Here is a 17,702-nt window from a genome sequence, read left to right as displayed (position 1 = left end):
TGGATCTGGGTTTGAACAGTGAATCCAGAATAGTAGGTCAGATAGGCAAGCATTCAGATCTCTTGCAGCACTCTGCTCCACTTTAGAGAGCTGTGAGATCTCACCCCAGACTTAGGTCACATCCCTCACCTCCACCTACCTCGACTTTCTTCTCAGGTTGGATTTGGCCCTTCTCTGACAGGCATATAAAGGCTGGAGGATTCAGAAGACTCTCCACGTCTTCACAGATCCACTTAAAGGAGTATGCAGAACTGGTGGGGTTCATAATAGTGAAGGTCCTGGCCGGGAAGAAATCATTTTCAACAGCCAAGAAGACCGTAGTTCAGAAAATTCGAAAGCTGGGCAGACAGTGAATACTGTCCAAAGCCGTGGCTTGGGGGCTTTCATTGACTAGGCTCCTGTGATCATGAGAATTCCACCTCATCCAAGGAAGTTCAGGGTTGGCACAGGCTCCAAGTCTTTTCAGTGATAATGAGACCCGAGAGGCGCACTGGTACCTTTGCACAAGTTACTGCGGGTTGAAAACACCTTCTGGTGGACTTTCACGATCAATCAATAGTATCTATTGAGCATCTACTGCGTGCTGAGCACTGTACTAAGCTATTAGGACAGTAACACAGAGTTCAAAGACACCAGCCTTGCCCTCCTGCCCTGTAGTCAGAGAGGTGGCATAACTTTTTTTAAATTAGTAGTCCTGTACGGCCAAACCGAGCGGGCTCTTCCTCTGGCCAAATCTCTCTGGACGAGAGTTTGACGACTTGGTATTTGCTCTGGGCACTCCCTTCCAAGAGGCAGTGGTTATCCCTGTTACCAGCAACTATCCAGACAAAGGAGGCAAGCAAATTGGAAGGAAAGACTAGGGACTAGGACTAATCACTGTATTGACACATACGCGCCCCCTCAAAAGAAGTAATTGGGTCTGATCGTGCCTTAAACCCTATAGGAAACGCAGTACAAACAGCTAACCAACGGATATGTGACCAAGCTCACCGACTGTCTTTACTTCCCACGCCCAAAGCGGCGAACTCGATAACCCTGGTTTTGGGATCCAGGCTTCCTCCCTTTGTCCCTCGCAGCTCGGCATTCCGCCGGTGGCCACTGATGTAGTCTGAGTCTTTCAAGTCAAAATGGCAAAGGGGCAAGAGGCTCTGCCCTTTCACAGTCACTGCTGGCCCTTCCTCTCCTGGCCTCAGGTTAGGGATCCTGAAGAGAAAAACAGCAACGTTCTCAAAGGCGAAAGGAGAGATTTCCATTCCAGATCACTCTTTCTAAGGAAGTTCGGTGGAAACAGCTTGACCTGCCGTCTAGGTAGCGTCACCAGTTTATCTGAAGGGGGGAGCCGAACGGTTCGCCGCTCCCACTTGGCCGTTACTCGAGAGACCTCTCGAAATGCTTTAGTTGCCAACTAGTTACATTGAAAAGTTGGGCAAGAGAAGGAATTGAATGTTGTAGATCCAAAATAGGAGTTGAAAGGTTCTGGAGAATCCAACCCAGGGCTTTGATTCCTCAGAATCTTTCAACCTTGCTTTGGATTCTGCAATAATCAGTTCCTTATACTGAGTTTCTATTGGTGTCAAAGTTTTAAATGCATCCTTCCCAACTCATATGGCCCAAATTTTATTTCTGTGGTGTGACTTCATGGTTCTGGGTTTCACATACTGCTTGCTCTATTCATTCCCTTTCCTTTTTATATAAAAGGAAGAAAATGTTAATGGGATTTGTGCGTATCACTCTAATTAGTCCACTCCTGGAGACAGGGAAGGAAGCTCATTCCTGAGAAAGGGAGCCACCTATTCATTACAGTGATAATTCTAGCTAGCTCTTATACATAGAAAGCACGGCCTCAGTGGAAAGAACACAGGCCTGGGAATCAGAGGACTTGGATTCTAATCCAGCTCTGCCACTTGTCTGTTGTGTGACCTTGGGCAAGTCACTTAACTTCTCTGTGACTCATCTGTAAAATGGGGATTAAATCTTCTTCCCTCCTACTTAGACTGTGAGCCCTGTGTGGGAAACAGGAACTGTGTCTATTCTGAATATCCCGTCCCTACCTCAGCAATTAGTACAGTGCTTGGCATACAGTAAACACTTAACAAGAACCACAATAATAAGAAAGCAGGGTGAGAAGTCATCTTAAACCGTCTTCAATATAAAAGAGGCAGGAAGTCAACTCTTTCTTTTGGCTATCCCTCCTAAGGAAAGCTTATTATTAAAGATCCTCAGGAGTCTGGCAGTTTCCTCAGCAGAGTATCAGAAGAAAGCCAGTCGAAGAAGGGATCCAAGAAAAAAGGGAAGCGAGGACTGCCATGTTTAAAAGGAAGAATGCACCAAGTGCTTGGGAAATGGGATGGACGGAGAGTTTTTCATCTGTCTGAGAATCTGAGAAGCTGAAGTTCACTGGGAAGATTGTGCTCTGCACAAGGAAACTCTCCTGAAGGATCTAGGATGTTTCCGACCCTGGGAGAGCTTACAGAGAAGTGCAAGAGTTTTCAGTCGGATAATAACTGTGGTATTTTTAAAGTGCTTACTATGTACCAAGCATTGTACTAAACACTGGCGTAGATACAAGATCATCGGGTCCCATTCGGAGCTTTCAGTCTAAGTAGGAGAAAAACAGGTATTGAATCCCTATTTTGCAGAAGAAGGAACTGAGGCACAGAGAAGTTAAGTGACTTGGCCAAGTCACACAGGAGAGCCAGGATTAAAACCTAGAAACCCAGATCCTCTGACTCCTAAAACTGTACTCTTTCCCCTGGGCCATGCTCCTTCCTGTAGAAACTTATCCTGCATGTAAACATGGTAGATCAAGGGAAAGGCTGTCTTGATATTGAAAAATTATTTACACCTATTAGTAGACTAAGAAATGGTATTTGCTAAGTATGTTATTTATTAAAAAACAGTTTTAGGGTTTGCACTGGAGAGAGACACATGTGACTCAGGCTTCCTGGAAAAAGCACTACCGGAAAAGGAGAAGAGGAAAGATGCAAAATCTCAGTGAGTTTCTAGCAACCAGCCCTCTTGGACCAGAACTGACTGGATCCCAAATGATCCCTTTGCCTTGTACGGTTTCTTAACTAGAGAGTCAAAGGGTGGTGACAGTAATCGAGGGGGTGAACCTTCAAGGTTACTTTTACAGGATTTTTTTAAACCATCCCTGTCCCGGGAAGGAAAAATCTCTGAGGTTTACAGGGCCCAGGGGACAGCTCTGGATATCCCAGCCCTGTTACTTGGGGTACTGGGGTACTGGGGGTACTTTCGAATATGAGAGGATCTGGGGGAGTCCCCAAACCTTCACAAAGTCATCTATTCAAAACGAGCAGCAGTAAGAAAACAGGTACCGGCTTCATTCTAAGCTTAGTCAATTTTGGCAAGCAGTGGGGAAGGGGATTATTAGGATATAAATAGGCTGTTTAGTGGCTTTTAGAGGCCTCCTTCTTCTCTTCTGCTTTATTCTTTGTTTGTTTGGCTTCTTTTGGAGGCCCTAGCAGAGGCTTCAGGGATTGAAAAATCTCCTGAGGAATGCTTTTTTCCTAAAATCCTCAGCAGTAGCTAGCTCTGACCAAGTAAGTGTAACTGCAGGATATGCTTTTTTTTTCTCTAAACTCTCTGAAACAAGGAAGCACCAGGACATTTAGGAGCAGTGAGAAAACACCCATTTAGGAGGGTGCACTTAGCAATCGCTGAGAAAAGTGGAGGTAAATTTGGGCCGAGGGCAAAAGTTTCATTCGGATTTGACTGATTGAAAGAGCGCAGACCTCTTTGGTTTCAATTTCAGCTCTGCTACCGGTTTGTAGCAAACCAGTGCTACTGGTCTGTGGCAAACCAAACAAGTTACTTCACTTCCCTGGGGCTCAGAATACAGACCTCCTACCCACCTCATGAGACAGCACTCTGAGCTCCCTGGTAGAAAGATATGGGGTATTACGAGCGTACTCACTAATTCTGGGCCTCATGGACTCCCAGAACCTCCAAGTCCGCTTGTATTAGGTAGTCTTTCCACAAACAAGAGTGACTTGAAGCGGGGGAAACGATCCGAGTTATTGCTGAACTTACCGGCAGAAAATTCGGTTCTCAAACTCTCCTACTTCTAGGGGCGAAAATTTAATCAGGAAGAGCTGCTGATTCCCAGCTGGGATCACTCCGATAGGGGGCTCCACTGAAAATGGAGGAACCGAATCGCCGCTGATGCCTTGGGATGATGAGCTCTCAAAAAGGCTAGTTCTTTGACTGGACAACCTCTTGGTCAAGTGGGCAGAGGAAGAACCTGCAGGCAGAGAGAGAACGGTTTCTGTTTTGCTGATGATCTGGGACATTTCTTGTCATAGCCTGGGTCACTTGGAAACAAGTAAAAAGGACACGTCACTACGTCTTGGGGAAAGGGCCTGGCTTACCTGTCTTTGAAAGAAGACTCAAAACCCAAATTATGAAACTCTTCGGTTATCCGCCTACTCCCTAGTTAGCCCACAGCCCTTTCCAACCGGCCCTGAAGCCGTCTCTTCTAATGAGTTTTCACCAAGCCGCCAGTGGAACCAAGCCCATCTCTTCCCCTCCCCCGATACCTTTTTGATTTGGGTGCTGGACGAAACTGACGGTCTTCCCAGTTTCCCCAGTGGGCACTATCCAGTTGTAATCTAACTTCACATTTCCTGTATTGGTCATCTCAAATCTGCAAAAAGGATCGGACATTGATTTGAGAAGAAAAGTTAGAGTCGCGTTAGATGCCGCCTCCAAAGTACTTTCAACTTGGCTGTGAGCTGCTGCGGTCACATTTTAAGTGGCCAATCCTCAAAAGGCCCTGGGGTCGGACTTATGACTCCTACTTTACAGATGGAGAAACAGGGGCAAGAAGAGTGGAATGGCTGGCTTGATATCTCTCAGGGAGTTGGAGGTCAGATCCAGAAGTAGGCCTTAGAGATCCTGGGTCTTAAGATTGTTTATCATTCCAGAGTGGGACACTGCCTCTTGGACAACAGAGAGCAAATCGGATTGCTCTTTACAATCGCCACCGGGGCAAAATTCACTCAGCACCTGCTCAATAGGAAGTGAAGGGCTGCAAAGGCAACCTGACTCTTGCTCGAAAGCCCAATAATTTCATGTTAGGCAGTTATCTGGGAGGAGAGCATTTATAGCATTTCTGTTTCCAGCTGAATCACAAATGGGTAATGCTAAGAGAATACCTTTATCATTTCCTGAAGTGCCTAAGGAGAGCACACTACAATTGGCTGGGGTGATGTGGGAATATTTAGATGACAACAGAATCAGATAAGGTGTAATTAGGGTCATGAAGACAGTTTTAAAAATAGCATCTTTTTACTTCCCACATCTGCTCCCTTCATCACTTGCACATAATGGCCCAACCGCAAAAAACGGTTCAATATAAAAATTGGAAAATTAACCTCTTTCAACGTTAAAAAGACATCGCTGACCAAATAAATGGTCGGGCATATTTTCATTTTGAAGCTTGGATAGCTATTTCTTCTGGATACTTTCCTTTTCACCAGTCTGGAGTCAGAGAGCTACCCCATTGCTTTGAGCCCTGTAGGACTCCGAGGTTCTATGTTCATTTGCATGGGGTTCACCTCAGATGATGACTACCTAGTTCATTTCCATTATCTTTTATTTACAGTAAGAACTGGGAGGAAGGTTGCTCTGTCAAATGATGAGGAAGGCGGCCTTCCTCCACAAAACTGCATCATCCCTTTTCAGGATGAGGATTGGCAGTTACTAACCCCAAGGCATAATTTAAAAGGCAGGAAGTGAGCTTTCCAGGCAAATGTTCTTTCTCCTGCTGTTGGACCAACAGTTACAGCTTAGGGGACGTGAAGCCTGCCCGGTCCTCAGTTACTCACTTAAAAACTCTGGTCTGGAAAAGCAGTGTCTCCTTGAACTGCACGTTTTCCATTTCACACTTGAACGCGGTGTAGTCCACAACTGCACTGATCTGTAGCTCCAGCTCTCGGGAACTGTCTTCCAGGAGGGTGTGGGTGGGCTCAGGATCCGTCTCTATTACCTGAAAAACAAGGGAAAAGCGTCCTCAGCGATTCAGCACCAAACCTTTATTATAGAAGTGATTATTCGGTTAATATGGAATTTTGATTTTTATTTAGGAATGTGGGGGAAGCAATCGATCAATCAATGGTATTTACTGAGCGCTTACTATGTGCAGAGCACTGTACTAAGCGCTTGGGAGAGTACTATACAACAGAATTAGCAGATGAATTCCCTGTCCATAACCAGCTTACAGTCTAGAGGGGGAGATAGACATTCATTTGAATAAATAAAAGAAGCAAACAGCTCCAGATATAATTCTCACTTTCCGTAACTTGGATTGATTTTAGGTCAGAGTTACCTTGGCTATACAGGCTTGTACTAATTTGCAGCACACACACACACACATCTCTACACATATGTATATATATATAATGTAGACAGACCAAGATATCTGTCAGTATATCAACTTTTCAAATTAATTCAGGCCTATACGCCCAGGGTCTAGAAAAAATTCTATCAAGCCTAAAATAACCCAATACCTGGGAAAGTGGGAATTTTAATGAGAACTGAAATAACCAAGAGTGTTAGGAAAACTTTCAAAAAAGTATTAGACATCTAGCAGGCTTAGGCATTTTCCTGCCTAGATGCAGGGAGCTGGACTATATGGACTCTAGGGACCTTTGAGGGCCATCTGGCTCTATGATGTTTTGGCTACTTCTTCAGGTTGCTGGTGCCCACTATTCCTGACTGTATCATGGTGATGGCACTGGCAAGCACGGGATTGGCGAGGAAAACTTCTGCAGACAGGCAGCAAGTATTGTACATGGAAGGATTTTTGATTTTCACAGAAAGCCACTTTCCATTTAGTGCTTTGCAGGCTTTCGGATTTCATGCGCCTCACAACCCTTCCTCTCTCGCTCTCCTCCCTCCCTAATCCAATCCCCCTGAGGTCCACTGGCATTTCCTTTCTCTAATTACAGATGAATAAACTGAGGTATGAGAAGGGAAGCAGTCACCTATGAAACTCCGTGAGGTGGCAGGTGAAAGAAATAATTGGGACACTGACACTATTATACTGGAGTTTAATGGGAGCCTGAGAAATGGGAGGAGTGGGAGCTATGGGCTAACCATCGCTTTCTCCACAGAACTCATCAATCTAGATTTCTTCTTAGCAAAAGACAGCCAGAAAACCAAATTTTACATAAGGTATTTTTCATGAATATTACTATATTGCTCCTGGAGAAGGAATAAATGAGAGAAGTTTCCAAAATTATTTTAGGAGGCGATACTCTCAGGGTGCATAGGGTCTACTTTTTTAATATTTTGTGGTATTTGTTAAGCGCTTGCTATGTGCCAGGCAGGCTATGTTTTAAGTGCTTGGGTAATCAGGTTGGACAAAGTCTCTGTCCCACATGGGCTCGCCGTCTTAACCCCCATTTTACAGATGAGGGAAATGAGGCCCAGGAAAGTGAAGTGACTTGCTCAAGGTCACACAGCAGACAGGTGGCAGTGCCGGGATTAGAACCCAGGTCCTTCTGACTCTGATGCCCATGCTCTATCCACTGGGCCACGCTGATTCTCTATTAGACAGACCGCCTGCTTGCTAGATCAATTGGGCGAAATTGAAACTGAACTCTTAAGATCACTGCACAGGAGAGTCTAATGACTTTTTCCAGGGAGAAGGAAGCTCATAGAAGCTGAGGTGATCCCCGCTGGTTCTGTCCTCACTCACTTTCTTCTTCACTGGGAGGCTGGTGGAGGGGCTCCTCCCCGAGTCCACCCACTTGACAACACGCATGCAGTCGTCCCAGTCTGGGATCTGGTCAGCAGGCAGCTGGAAGGTGATTTTGGACACCTTACACTTGACCACCATCTTCCTTAGGACGGTAGTCACATCCGACTTCAAGGTTAAGGTGATGTCCTTAGTGCAGCTGGCGTGGAGGTGGCCAACCTGGAGCGAGGATGGGAAACTGTTATTTAATATTTTGGGAACCAAATCCCTCAACCTACAAAAGAGAGAATAAGTATTAGGCATGGGGTGGACAGATGGTGAACTACTAGTGCAGGAGAAGAAAAAAAAATACATTACATTTCAACATTTGACTTATAGCCGCATACTTGGCAATTCAATAGGTAATCAATCATTAAATGGCATTTACCGAGTGCCTACAGACTGTGAAGCATTTTACTAAGCACTTGGCAGAATACAAGAGAAGACTCGCATTCCCTGTTAAAGGGAGCGAAAAAAATGTATAAATCGAACACTACGCATAGACATAATTGCTGAGGATAGAAGTGAAATGGATAGGGGCAAAAAGTGCCTGTCAGATGAAGGTGACTGAGGTGATGTGAATTAATCGGGGAGGGCTTCCTGGGGCGGAGGGATTTTAGGAAAGCTTTGAAGATGGGGAAATCTGGGGTCCCCAAGCCACGGGAACAGAATGAACAAGGAGTTGGGAGTTTGAGAGAAGAGCGTGAATACAGTTAGAAGATAAGCTAAGGAGGAGTGAAAATCATCAGCTAGGGAGTAGAGGCTGAAGAAAAATTGATATGTAGATGGGGAGAGATGGGGGACAGTCCTCAAGCCAATTGCTGGAAGCAGAGGGATGTGGTAGAGGCCAAATGTAGACTGAAATCTGCCTGTACTGTTTTGCTGAATAAATATATATAAATATATTCAGTACAGGCAGATTGCACTCTACATAAACACTCACAAATCGCAACATGGTTTCTACCCAACTGTTTTAAGAGAATCCATTAGCACCCGCAATTACGTTCAGGGTTTGCTCAGCCTACTTCTTCAGCTCCGGGTTTAAGCATTTACCAAGGGCTAAGAACATGGGAAGGTGGGGCCGGGACAGAGTGATGGCCCCGACATCACCCAGGGAAGCAAAGCTCACCAAGAAGCATCCGTAGCCGGATTAAAAAGGTGACTGATTGGTCTAAGCTTAATTTATATGACTTTCTGGCAATTGTTTAGCTGATTTTAACCCCAGGACTGAAAAACCATATTGGATATGGTCTAGGGGTGGTGAGTGAGGTGCTACTAGGTCTGGTCTGCCTTGGCAACAACATCACTGGAAGTATAAATGGCTCCAGGTGCTAAGAAGCCATCTGACCTAGAACTAGAAATGAGAGAGAGTGGCCACGAACCAAAGATGGCCAGTGATTGTGGCTCAAGCCTCTTCCGAATAATAACCATAACGATAATAATGATTGTGGCATTTGTTAAGCGCTCATTATGCGCCAGGCACTGTTCTAAGCGCCGGGGTGGATAGAAGCAAATCAGGTTAGAACCTGTCCCTGTCTCTCATGGGGCTCACAGTCTTAATCCCCATTTTACAGATGAGGCAACTGAGGCCCAGAGAAGTGAAGTAACTGCCCAAGGTCACAAAGCAGACAAGGGGCAGAATGGGGATTAGAACCCAGGTCTTCTCACTCCTAGGCCCGTGCTCTATCCACCAGGCCATATACTCTTCAATAAACTGTATCTAGGACTTTGCCTTATCATGTTTCTCTGCATCTCCAGAGAAACCTGCAACTCCAGGTAAGCTTCCAGGAACCTTCCATTTCAATTCAAAATCCTACCTACTAAGGTTAGACCTAAGCACTTTTGCACTTCTAATACCTCTCTCCCTCTTGCTTCAACTCCAGGACACCTCATCCCCTTTCCATGCAGTAGGAAAAAAAGGATGCTGATAGAAGCAGTTCCCAGCAAATCACCTCCAAACTCCTGCTCAACCAGGAGTCCCACACAATCATACTCCCTCTTGAAGTGACAGAGTCGGGCGTTCCATGGTGTCGTATCTATGCCACCGGAAGGCTTGTACCTGCCCACCCTTACCACAGAACTGGAATGGCTGAACTAGCCAACGCATCCCATTTTGTATTGCAGCCCCCTAGGTCATCTGGACCGTCAGCTCTGTGCCAACCTCTCCTGCGATGGCTGGAACAGACATTAGGAGGGGGTGGGGGCAGGCTCACTCCTGCTTACTCCATCCCTGGAAACCGGGTAACAATTAAGCATGCCTCTCCCGCCTGGAAGTTTGGAAGCCTGAGCCCCAACTTCAATAGGACTCAAAAGCCAGGCTTCCAACGTACAGCCCAGTGGACTCTGATTACCTGTGGGGAGAAATGAAGTGGAGGTGCAAAAGGCCATTCGAACCGGATTGCAACCGCTTGACTATGGTTGGTAATTGTGAAGGTCACTTGATAGGTGTTGTTGACGTGACAGTCCCCAAACTGGATGTGATCTACATGGGAAGCTGGAGAATACAAAAGCAAGATCGGGAATCCCGCCACGGCCGTCTCAGCCAAGCTGCGCTTGGAGCGATGTGTCTACCACGTTTTTCCCGGGGATCACAAGGTGTCACTGGCAATCCTCCCACTCTTCCTCCTTCTTGAAGTGAGAACACCGACTCCAGCTCCTCCTCATCCAACAGTAACCTTTCTCACAACTAAGAAACAGATCAAAACCCTCTTTCAGCTGAAAAAAGATAGCAAAGCCAGGAAAGTGGCTCGAATCCTGGATGGGCAGGTAGTGGGACAGGCATTCATATTCTTCATACAGTGGTGTCCACCCAAAGTCCTTTAGGGGACATGGGCAATGATATAGGATAGCCCTGGGGCAGAAGCACCGTAGTGGACTGTAGGTGTCTCAGCCTGGAGAGAAGACCAGCTTACAGGCAGCAAAGACCGTACAACTTGCTGAGGAAAGTTCACTTTGCATAAATGAAGTTAATCTCAATTCCCTGCGAGCCAGGTACTCCCTCATGAATACTAATCCCATTTTCACTGTGAAAATATTTGGTGTCAACGAGTCTAAGCACCCCAATTTCCTCTTTTTCTACCTTCTAACAGGTTCACCGAAAGATTTTCTTCTGCGTCGTTTAGGCTGCTTTGGGGTACCAAACCATGGATGTTATCCAGGGTGATATCATCTTCATAGCCCTCTCCAATCATTTGAATGCTGGTTTCCTCGTACTGATTGTCGACCACAGACAAGAGAATGGTGCCAGTCAGCTTCTGAGCTTGTCGGGGTTTGAAATGCACATCAAATTCAGCAGTATCCCCAGGGTAGACGATAAGGAAGGCTAGATGAGGCTTCTTGGCTGTAGAGAAAAAGAAGGAGGGCTCAGGAAGAAAAATTCATCTTAAGATAAGGAGAATCATCGCTGAGATTCGGTATGGGAACGGCGTTAAATCAGACTCTTTTGTCCTCTTTTACCTTCCTTCATGGACTCAGTGTCCTCTACCAAATAGATGCATTGGGTTGTGGGCCTGTTTTTCAGGGAGAAGACTCCACACTCATCCAGCAGATCCATATGCACCTGGTAAAAGGCAACCGAGAGATGATTATTAGACTGTGGATATTACTGATTTCATTTTTACTTACAGTGAACTTTGCCTACTCCCAACAGAGAAGCTTGCCTGATTTGAAAGGGCTTTAGCTAAACCCTGGATACATCGATGGAAATTTTATATTAAAACTTTTAGCAGGTGTAATGGATACATCAACAGGAATTTTATATTAGAACTTGCGGCATGTGTAAGTGGTGATCGGGGCAAGTGACTGCACAGCCCAGCGACCTCACTTCATAGCTCAACTTCGAATGCTTTCCTTAAATGTTTAGTCTGTTTGGCTGGACATTTTCTTGGGTATGATCTGGGCTGACATAATGGAGGATGAAGTTAATTTTCCTAACGAGGGACTGTTTAGGACTCTGTTCTTCTCAAAACGGACATCATAAAAACTTGGGCACACAGTACTGTAGGGTGATATTGCTCAAGATTGTATGAGCTAGATCCTCATCTCCCAACCAATCGATCACTCGAATTTACTGAGCACTTTATGTGTGCAGAGCACTGTATTAAGCGCATGGAAAAGTACCATATGATAGAGTTTTTAAACTGTTCCTTGCCCATAAAGAGTTCACAGTCTTAGACCGGGAGACAGGCATCCAAGTAAATAAACACAAGACAGATAGGTACGTAAGTGCAGGGCGGCGGAGGCTGGGTGAATATCAAGTGCTTAAAGGGTACAGATTCTGTGCCTCCGTGATGCAGGAGGGAGAAGGAGTAGGGGGTATGAGGGCTTAACTGGGGAAGGCTTCTTGGAGGAGATATGGTTTTAGTAAGGCTTTGAGGGTGGGGAGAGGGATGATCTATCAAATATGGAAAGCGGGTGAATAGCCCATTAAGGACAGAAGAAATCAGACCGAGTCAGCACCCAGGATTATCAATCAATCATAGCTATTGAGCGTTTACTGTGTGCAGAGCAGTGTACTAAGCACTTGGGAGAGTACAATGTAACAGCTGGTAGGCACATTCCCTGCCCACGACAAGCTTGCAGCCTAAGGGATTACAGAAATGGAGGATATAAATGAGGCCGAAGAGATAGGCGGTTTAAAAATTTGGGTCCAGAACAAGTTGCTTTTTCTGAAAGTTGGAAATCTCTCCCCTCCCAGACCGTCCTGACCTGGGCAGGAATGGTGCCATTGTTCTTAAAGATGAGAGGCAGTTTTTCCGAATGGCTCAGCCGGAGTCTTCTGAAGAGTAGCAAGGGGTTTCCTCTATTATTACTAACGATGGGCCGCATGATGCTCACGCGGGGGAGGTTCCCATCTCCGGTGATATCAAACGTGAGGCTTCGGGACTTGGCATACAAGCTGTAGGGACCAAGGGCACCACGGTTGGTCAGTCTATCGGTCCGGGGGTGTTATCAATCAATCGCATTTATTGATTGCTTTCTGTGTGCGGTACTCTCATGGGAGAGTACCACAGGAGAGAGTTGGTAGGCACGTTCCATTAGGAAAAGAGCTTGAGGCAAAATTACACTGGCCCCTCCTCAAGCAAGAGGACCCAACCGCACCCCCTCCTCACCCATGGAGGAGGGTGAGATTAACCAAGGGAGAAGAGGCAGAATCGAGGCTGGTGGAGAGGGCAGAGTTGAGAGTAGGAATTTTGGCATCCAGGAAGGGGAAGGTGGGCAGGGAGTGGGTCCTGAGTTTGGCTGTCATGGTAGGGGGTGAGGATTGAGTTTGCAGGGGAGGCGATGTGGAGGAGGACGAGGCGGAGGTGACGCTACCAGTCCACGGAGACCAGGGAAAGAGCTAGGTGGAATATTCACCTTCCCCAAGCAAGAGTATAATCCAGCAAGCCATTACCTGGGCAGGCCTTCTAAAGAAGCATCAAAGATGCACTGGTAGTTCTGCATCGTCGGAGGAGTGAAGGTCACGGTGGCAAAGGCATGGGATCGACTGGGAATGTACATCTTGTTGGGTTCCACCTCAAAGATATCGTTGATCCGGGCAATGGCCTGCAGAGGTAGCCCCCGCCAGCCCAGGAGCAATAAATTAGAAGCATCAGGCAACTTTTCCAAGATGCTTTAACAACTATCTCAGCATCCCTCAATTTACAAAACTGACTTTTCTGAATAGTTGTCCAAAAGATGAAATTCCATGCCTCCAACCCCATTTGCCCAGTGATTTTCATTATGCAAATAGGAATGCATTTCTAGAGAAGAAAACATTCAGCCGTGAGATCACTGACATCTTCCCAAGCATTGCTTGTGTCTCAGTTTCTCCCGGGAACTGCTACATTCCCTCCTCTGTTTCTGTTTCCTTGTAAAATGGCAGGGAGCAGGAAGAAACACCTGACCAGGTATTACCCTCCCCATTGCTGACTTTCCCCCTTTCTCTGACTCGGTCGTGTGAACATTAAAAGCAAGAGACTCAAATCCACACTCATCAACTTTTTTATGGTATTTGTTAAGCATTTACTATGTGAGGAGCACTGTTCTAAGCTGTAGGGTAGATACAGGTTAATCTGGACAGACAGAGCCCCTGTCCCAAGTAGGGCTCACAGTCTAAGTAGGAGGGAGAGGAGGTATCGAATCCCCATTTTTCAGTGAGGAAACTGAGGCACCGAGAAGCCAAGTGACTTGCTCAAGGTTACACAGCAGGCAATTGGCAGAACCAAGACCAGAACTCAGGTCCTCTGACTTCCAGGTCCACGTTCTTCCTTCTTGGCCAAGCTGCTTCTCTGCCTAAATCTTTTGAGATTTTAAAAAACAAAACCCTCATCTGGGAATGAGCTGAGTGTGTAGCCTGCTGCAGAAAGTCCCGGAAACCCGAGGTGGATTTAGGGCAGGATGTGGCCGGGACTAAAGCCACAGTAGAACTAGATTCTTTCTTCTCCTGACCCTTTCCACTTTGAGATAAAGATGCAATAGGGCAATCTAAAGTTTTCTCTCTGCCACCATCCCAGTCTCTTGCCTTCTCCCCCTCAGCCAGGAATAGCTTCTCTGCCAGATTCCAAACTCTGTAAATACAAATTTAATGCAACATGTATCGAAGGTGTTTCTTTTCCATGCCCAATTTAAAGCAGAATTCCATATACTGAGTTGCCCTATCATATAAGAAGTAGTCCTTTCATTTCCTAAACCCCATTGATGTTCAGATTCCTTTTATTTTCCAAGTCCTCTAAAGTTTTAATAGTCCTAAGAAGAAGTGAGGGGCAGGCAGTTTGTTTTTTTTTTTTACAGAAGGGGAAACTGGAGCAAATCTCTGAAATGACTCTTTATGACCAGTCATTAAAAAGGCACACAGAGAAATCCCATATTTTCTGTCAAGCAACAGGGGACTACTGACAATTCCCAGTTCAAGAGGTCAGCTCATTAATCACTCTGTCTAAACACAAGCAATGTGGTTGCCACCCTGGCAAACAGACTGCCTAAAAGGCTCACAGATTTCTCCTGACCTAGCTGGTCAACGTAGGCTGATCGCCCTTTGGCACTCTTCCCTCTTACCTTGTTGGAAATAGGCTTGACCGAAATGTTCAGATCGCAGGGGATCTTCCCCATGTTGCTGATTTTGAACCGAGCTTTACCCTGGTGTCCGACCAAGACGTTGTGGAAGATAAACTTGTTCTCATCCTCCACGAACACGCCTCCGCTTTCTATGTTTGGCAGCACCTGGTACAGGTTGATGTTGTTGCAGATCCGATGCTCCTCAAAAATGGACGTCGGATCGTCGATCACGAAAGCTGGGAAAACAGAGAGGGACCAGTAGGCTGATGCATCGTGATCAGAGATCTGAGCAACTGTTCAGTTCTCTGGGTCTCTCCTTATCGTAAATATTTGAGATATGGAATCCAGAAGAGTGAGGCCGGGGCAATTCTATTAGGTCTCATTTTAGTCAGTTCCCAGGGGGATGGATTGTTCCTTCTGATCCTCAAGTTGATCTTCCAATCTAAAATGAAGAGCTTCCCCTTTTCCCTCTACTCCCTCTGCTCCCTCTCTACTCCCCCCTGCCCTCTGCTCCCTCCCCCTTCCCCCCTTCACCTCCCCTCAGCTAAGCCCCCTTTCCCTCTGCTCCTCCCCCTCTCCCTTCCCCTCCCCTCAGCACTGTGCTCATTTGTCTAAATTTTTATTACCCTATTTATTTTGTTAATGAGGTGTTCATTCCCTTGATTCTATTTATCGTGATTATACTGTCTTGTTTTTGTCCGTCCGTCTCCCCCGATTAGACTGTGAGCCCGTCATTGGGCAGGGATTGTCTCTATCTGTTGCCGAATTGTACATTCCAAGCGCTTAGTACAGTGCTCTGCACATAGTAGTGCTCAATAAATACTACTGAATGAATGAATGACTTGGCTTCGAAGGATGTGGCCATTGCTACGGACACAATCGTTTCTGTCGGAGACTATCTTTATAGGGAGGGATATTTAAGGATAGAGGAATAGCAGTGACAAGGGGAGAGGGTTTTACCTAAGTCCTCGAGAGTCAATACCTGGTAAGCAGGCTTCCGCTATCAGTGAGTACTGAATGCCATTGGGTGGATCATTCGGATCCCTTTCCGTGACTTCGATGGTCAGGAACTCTTCGCATTGGCCGAGGGGATCCGCTAAACAATCCACTGTGATGACCTGCTGTTGTCCCGGAGGGATGGATCCAAATCCAGGATAAATGGTGAACATGCCCAGGGTGAAGCGAGCCTGCAGGAGGAATCCAAATTACCCCCCGATTCCGAGCGCCCGATCCTGGATGCGAACTGGGGGATCTCAGTCAGACGCTCACTCCTGGAGGCGGGGGTGTGGGTGGGCGGTGGCGGGGGGGGGGGGGCTGCTACCCCTGGTCTGTGCAGGACACAGCCTCACACTACTCTTTATCAAGTCCTTTTAGCTCAAGGGGAGACACGGCTGAAATGTCACAGAAATAAGGTCAACAGGGAGAACACCTATCAAATATTTACAGTCTCTTAGAGCTATGATAGAAGAAAAGAAGGTAGAAATTCAGATGGCGTACAAGGGAGTCTGGCAATCAGTCGCTCGTATTTATTGAGCACCTACTGCGTGCAGAGTACTGTATTAAGCGGTTGGGAGAGTACAATATAACAATATAACAGACACATTCCTTGCCCACAGTGAGTTTAGAGTGTAGAGTGGAGAGAGACGCTAATATAAATAAATCAAATTACAGAAATGTACATAAGTGCTGTGGGGCAGGGAGGAAAAGGAAGGGGAAATAACTCGAATGAACAAAATGGAAAGCCTCCCCCAAAAAATCACGGAGGGGAAAACCATCCAGGAATACGTTCCATCGGCGGTATCATAATCAGCCTTCTAATGTGCTGCTATACTGGACTCAAACTCTGGTGTTGGTGGAGGGAGGGGTGCAACTGGGAGGATAACTGACTGGCTGCAATTCAGTTCTAGGTCTGAATGAGGTCAGGAAGGTACTCACCTGGCCAATGAGAGTCATGTCTTTCTGCACGGAATCAGTATTTTTGACTGGCTTTCCACTGGAGGACTTGCTGAAATTGTCACCATCCCGTGATCGGTTGCGCTTAACAGATCCCCTGGAAAAGGAAGAATGCGATTATTATAGGGCAATATCAGCCGCATCCAATCCCTTACACTCGACTGGATCTCACTTTCTCTCCTACCTCCCATTTCTTCCCAACCTTCCCATCTCCATCAATAAGACCACCGTCCTCCTCGCCCCAGAAGCGCCCAACCGTGGTGTCATCTTCGACTCCTTGCGGTCTTTCAGCTCTCCCATGAACTCAAATGCTAAATCTCCCCAGATCTTTCTCCACAAGGTTTCCTGGATCCGCCGCCTGCTCTCCATCTGGACCACTACCACCCTGGTTCACTTACTGTCGTTCGTATCACAGTTAGACTGTCGCATTAGTCTCCTCAATGGTTTGCCTGTCTTTAGCCTCTTCCTCCTGCATGGACCATCTTTTGGAAGATTCAATTGGCACACATTTCTCCAATCTTCAGCAACCTCCCTTGGCTACCCACCTTCTCACTGTGCTTCAAACTCACCTATCTTCCCGCTGACGCCCTCGCCCATGTCCCGCCTCTGGCCTGGAACGCCCTCCCCGCCTCAAATCCGACAGACAATTACTCCCCCACCTTCAAGGCCTTACTGAAGGTACATCTCTAGGAGACCTTCCATGACTAAGCCCCTCTCCCCCACCTTTTCTCTTCTCCCACTCCCTTCTGCATCGCTCTGACTTGCTCCTTTTGTTCTTTCCCCCACCGAGCTCCACAGCACTTAATTTATTTATATGAATGTCTGTCGTCTCCCTTCTAGACTGTAAACTCGCTGAGGCCAGGGAATGTGTCTGCTTATTGTGCTGTACTCTCCCAAGCGCTCAGTACAGTGCTCTGCACACAGTAAGCACTCAATAAATACAACTGAA

At 46.5% G+C, this 17,702-nt stretch overlaps 1 protein-coding gene across 9 annotated transcripts in view; it reads right to left on the bottom strand.

Annotated features, from left to right (window-relative positions):
- HYDIN (HYDIN axonemal central pair apparatus protein) overlaps positions 1-17,702 on the bottom strand; it is a 335,154-nt gene that overhangs the window by 29,127 nt on the left and 288,325 nt on the right. For 8 of the 9 annotated variants that reach the window (XM_029074826.1, XM_039913571.1, XM_039913573.1 and 5 more), the window contains 14 exons: positions 16,736-16,850; positions 15,783-15,987; positions 14,801-15,036; positions 13,158-13,309; positions 12,470-12,659; positions 11,219-11,321; positions 10,842-11,102; positions 10,114-10,256; positions 7,724-7,942; positions 5,850-6,010; positions 4,560-4,666; positions 4,054-4,264; positions 991-1,203; positions 140-278 (listed from right to left, as the gene is read on the bottom strand). In XM_029074826.1, the coding sequence (XP_028930659.1) occupies positions 140-278; positions 991-1,203; positions 4,054-4,264; positions 4,560-4,666; positions 5,850-6,010; positions 7,724-7,942; positions 10,114-10,256; positions 10,842-11,102; positions 11,219-11,321; positions 12,470-12,659; positions 13,158-13,309; positions 14,801-15,036; positions 15,783-15,987; positions 16,736-16,850 (2,455 nt within the window). Of the gene's footprint in view, positions 1-139; positions 279-990; positions 1,204-4,053; positions 4,265-4,559; positions 4,667-5,849; positions 6,011-7,723; positions 7,943-10,113; positions 10,257-10,841; positions 11,103-11,218; positions 11,322-12,469; positions 12,660-13,157; positions 13,310-14,800; positions 15,037-15,782; positions 15,988-16,735; positions 16,851-17,702 lie in introns of those variants that run through there. The other variant, XR_005660565.1, reaches the window with a different exon arrangement.

This window comes from Ornithorhynchus anatinus, chromosome 11 (genome assembly GCF_004115215.2).
Source record: "Ornithorhynchus anatinus isolate Pmale09 chromosome 11, mOrnAna1.pri.v4, whole genome shotgun sequence".
Taxonomy (NCBI): domain Eukaryota; kingdom Metazoa; phylum Chordata; class Mammalia; order Monotremata; family Ornithorhynchidae; genus Ornithorhynchus; species Ornithorhynchus anatinus.
This window is presented reverse-complemented; position numbering and strand designations above follow the sequence as displayed.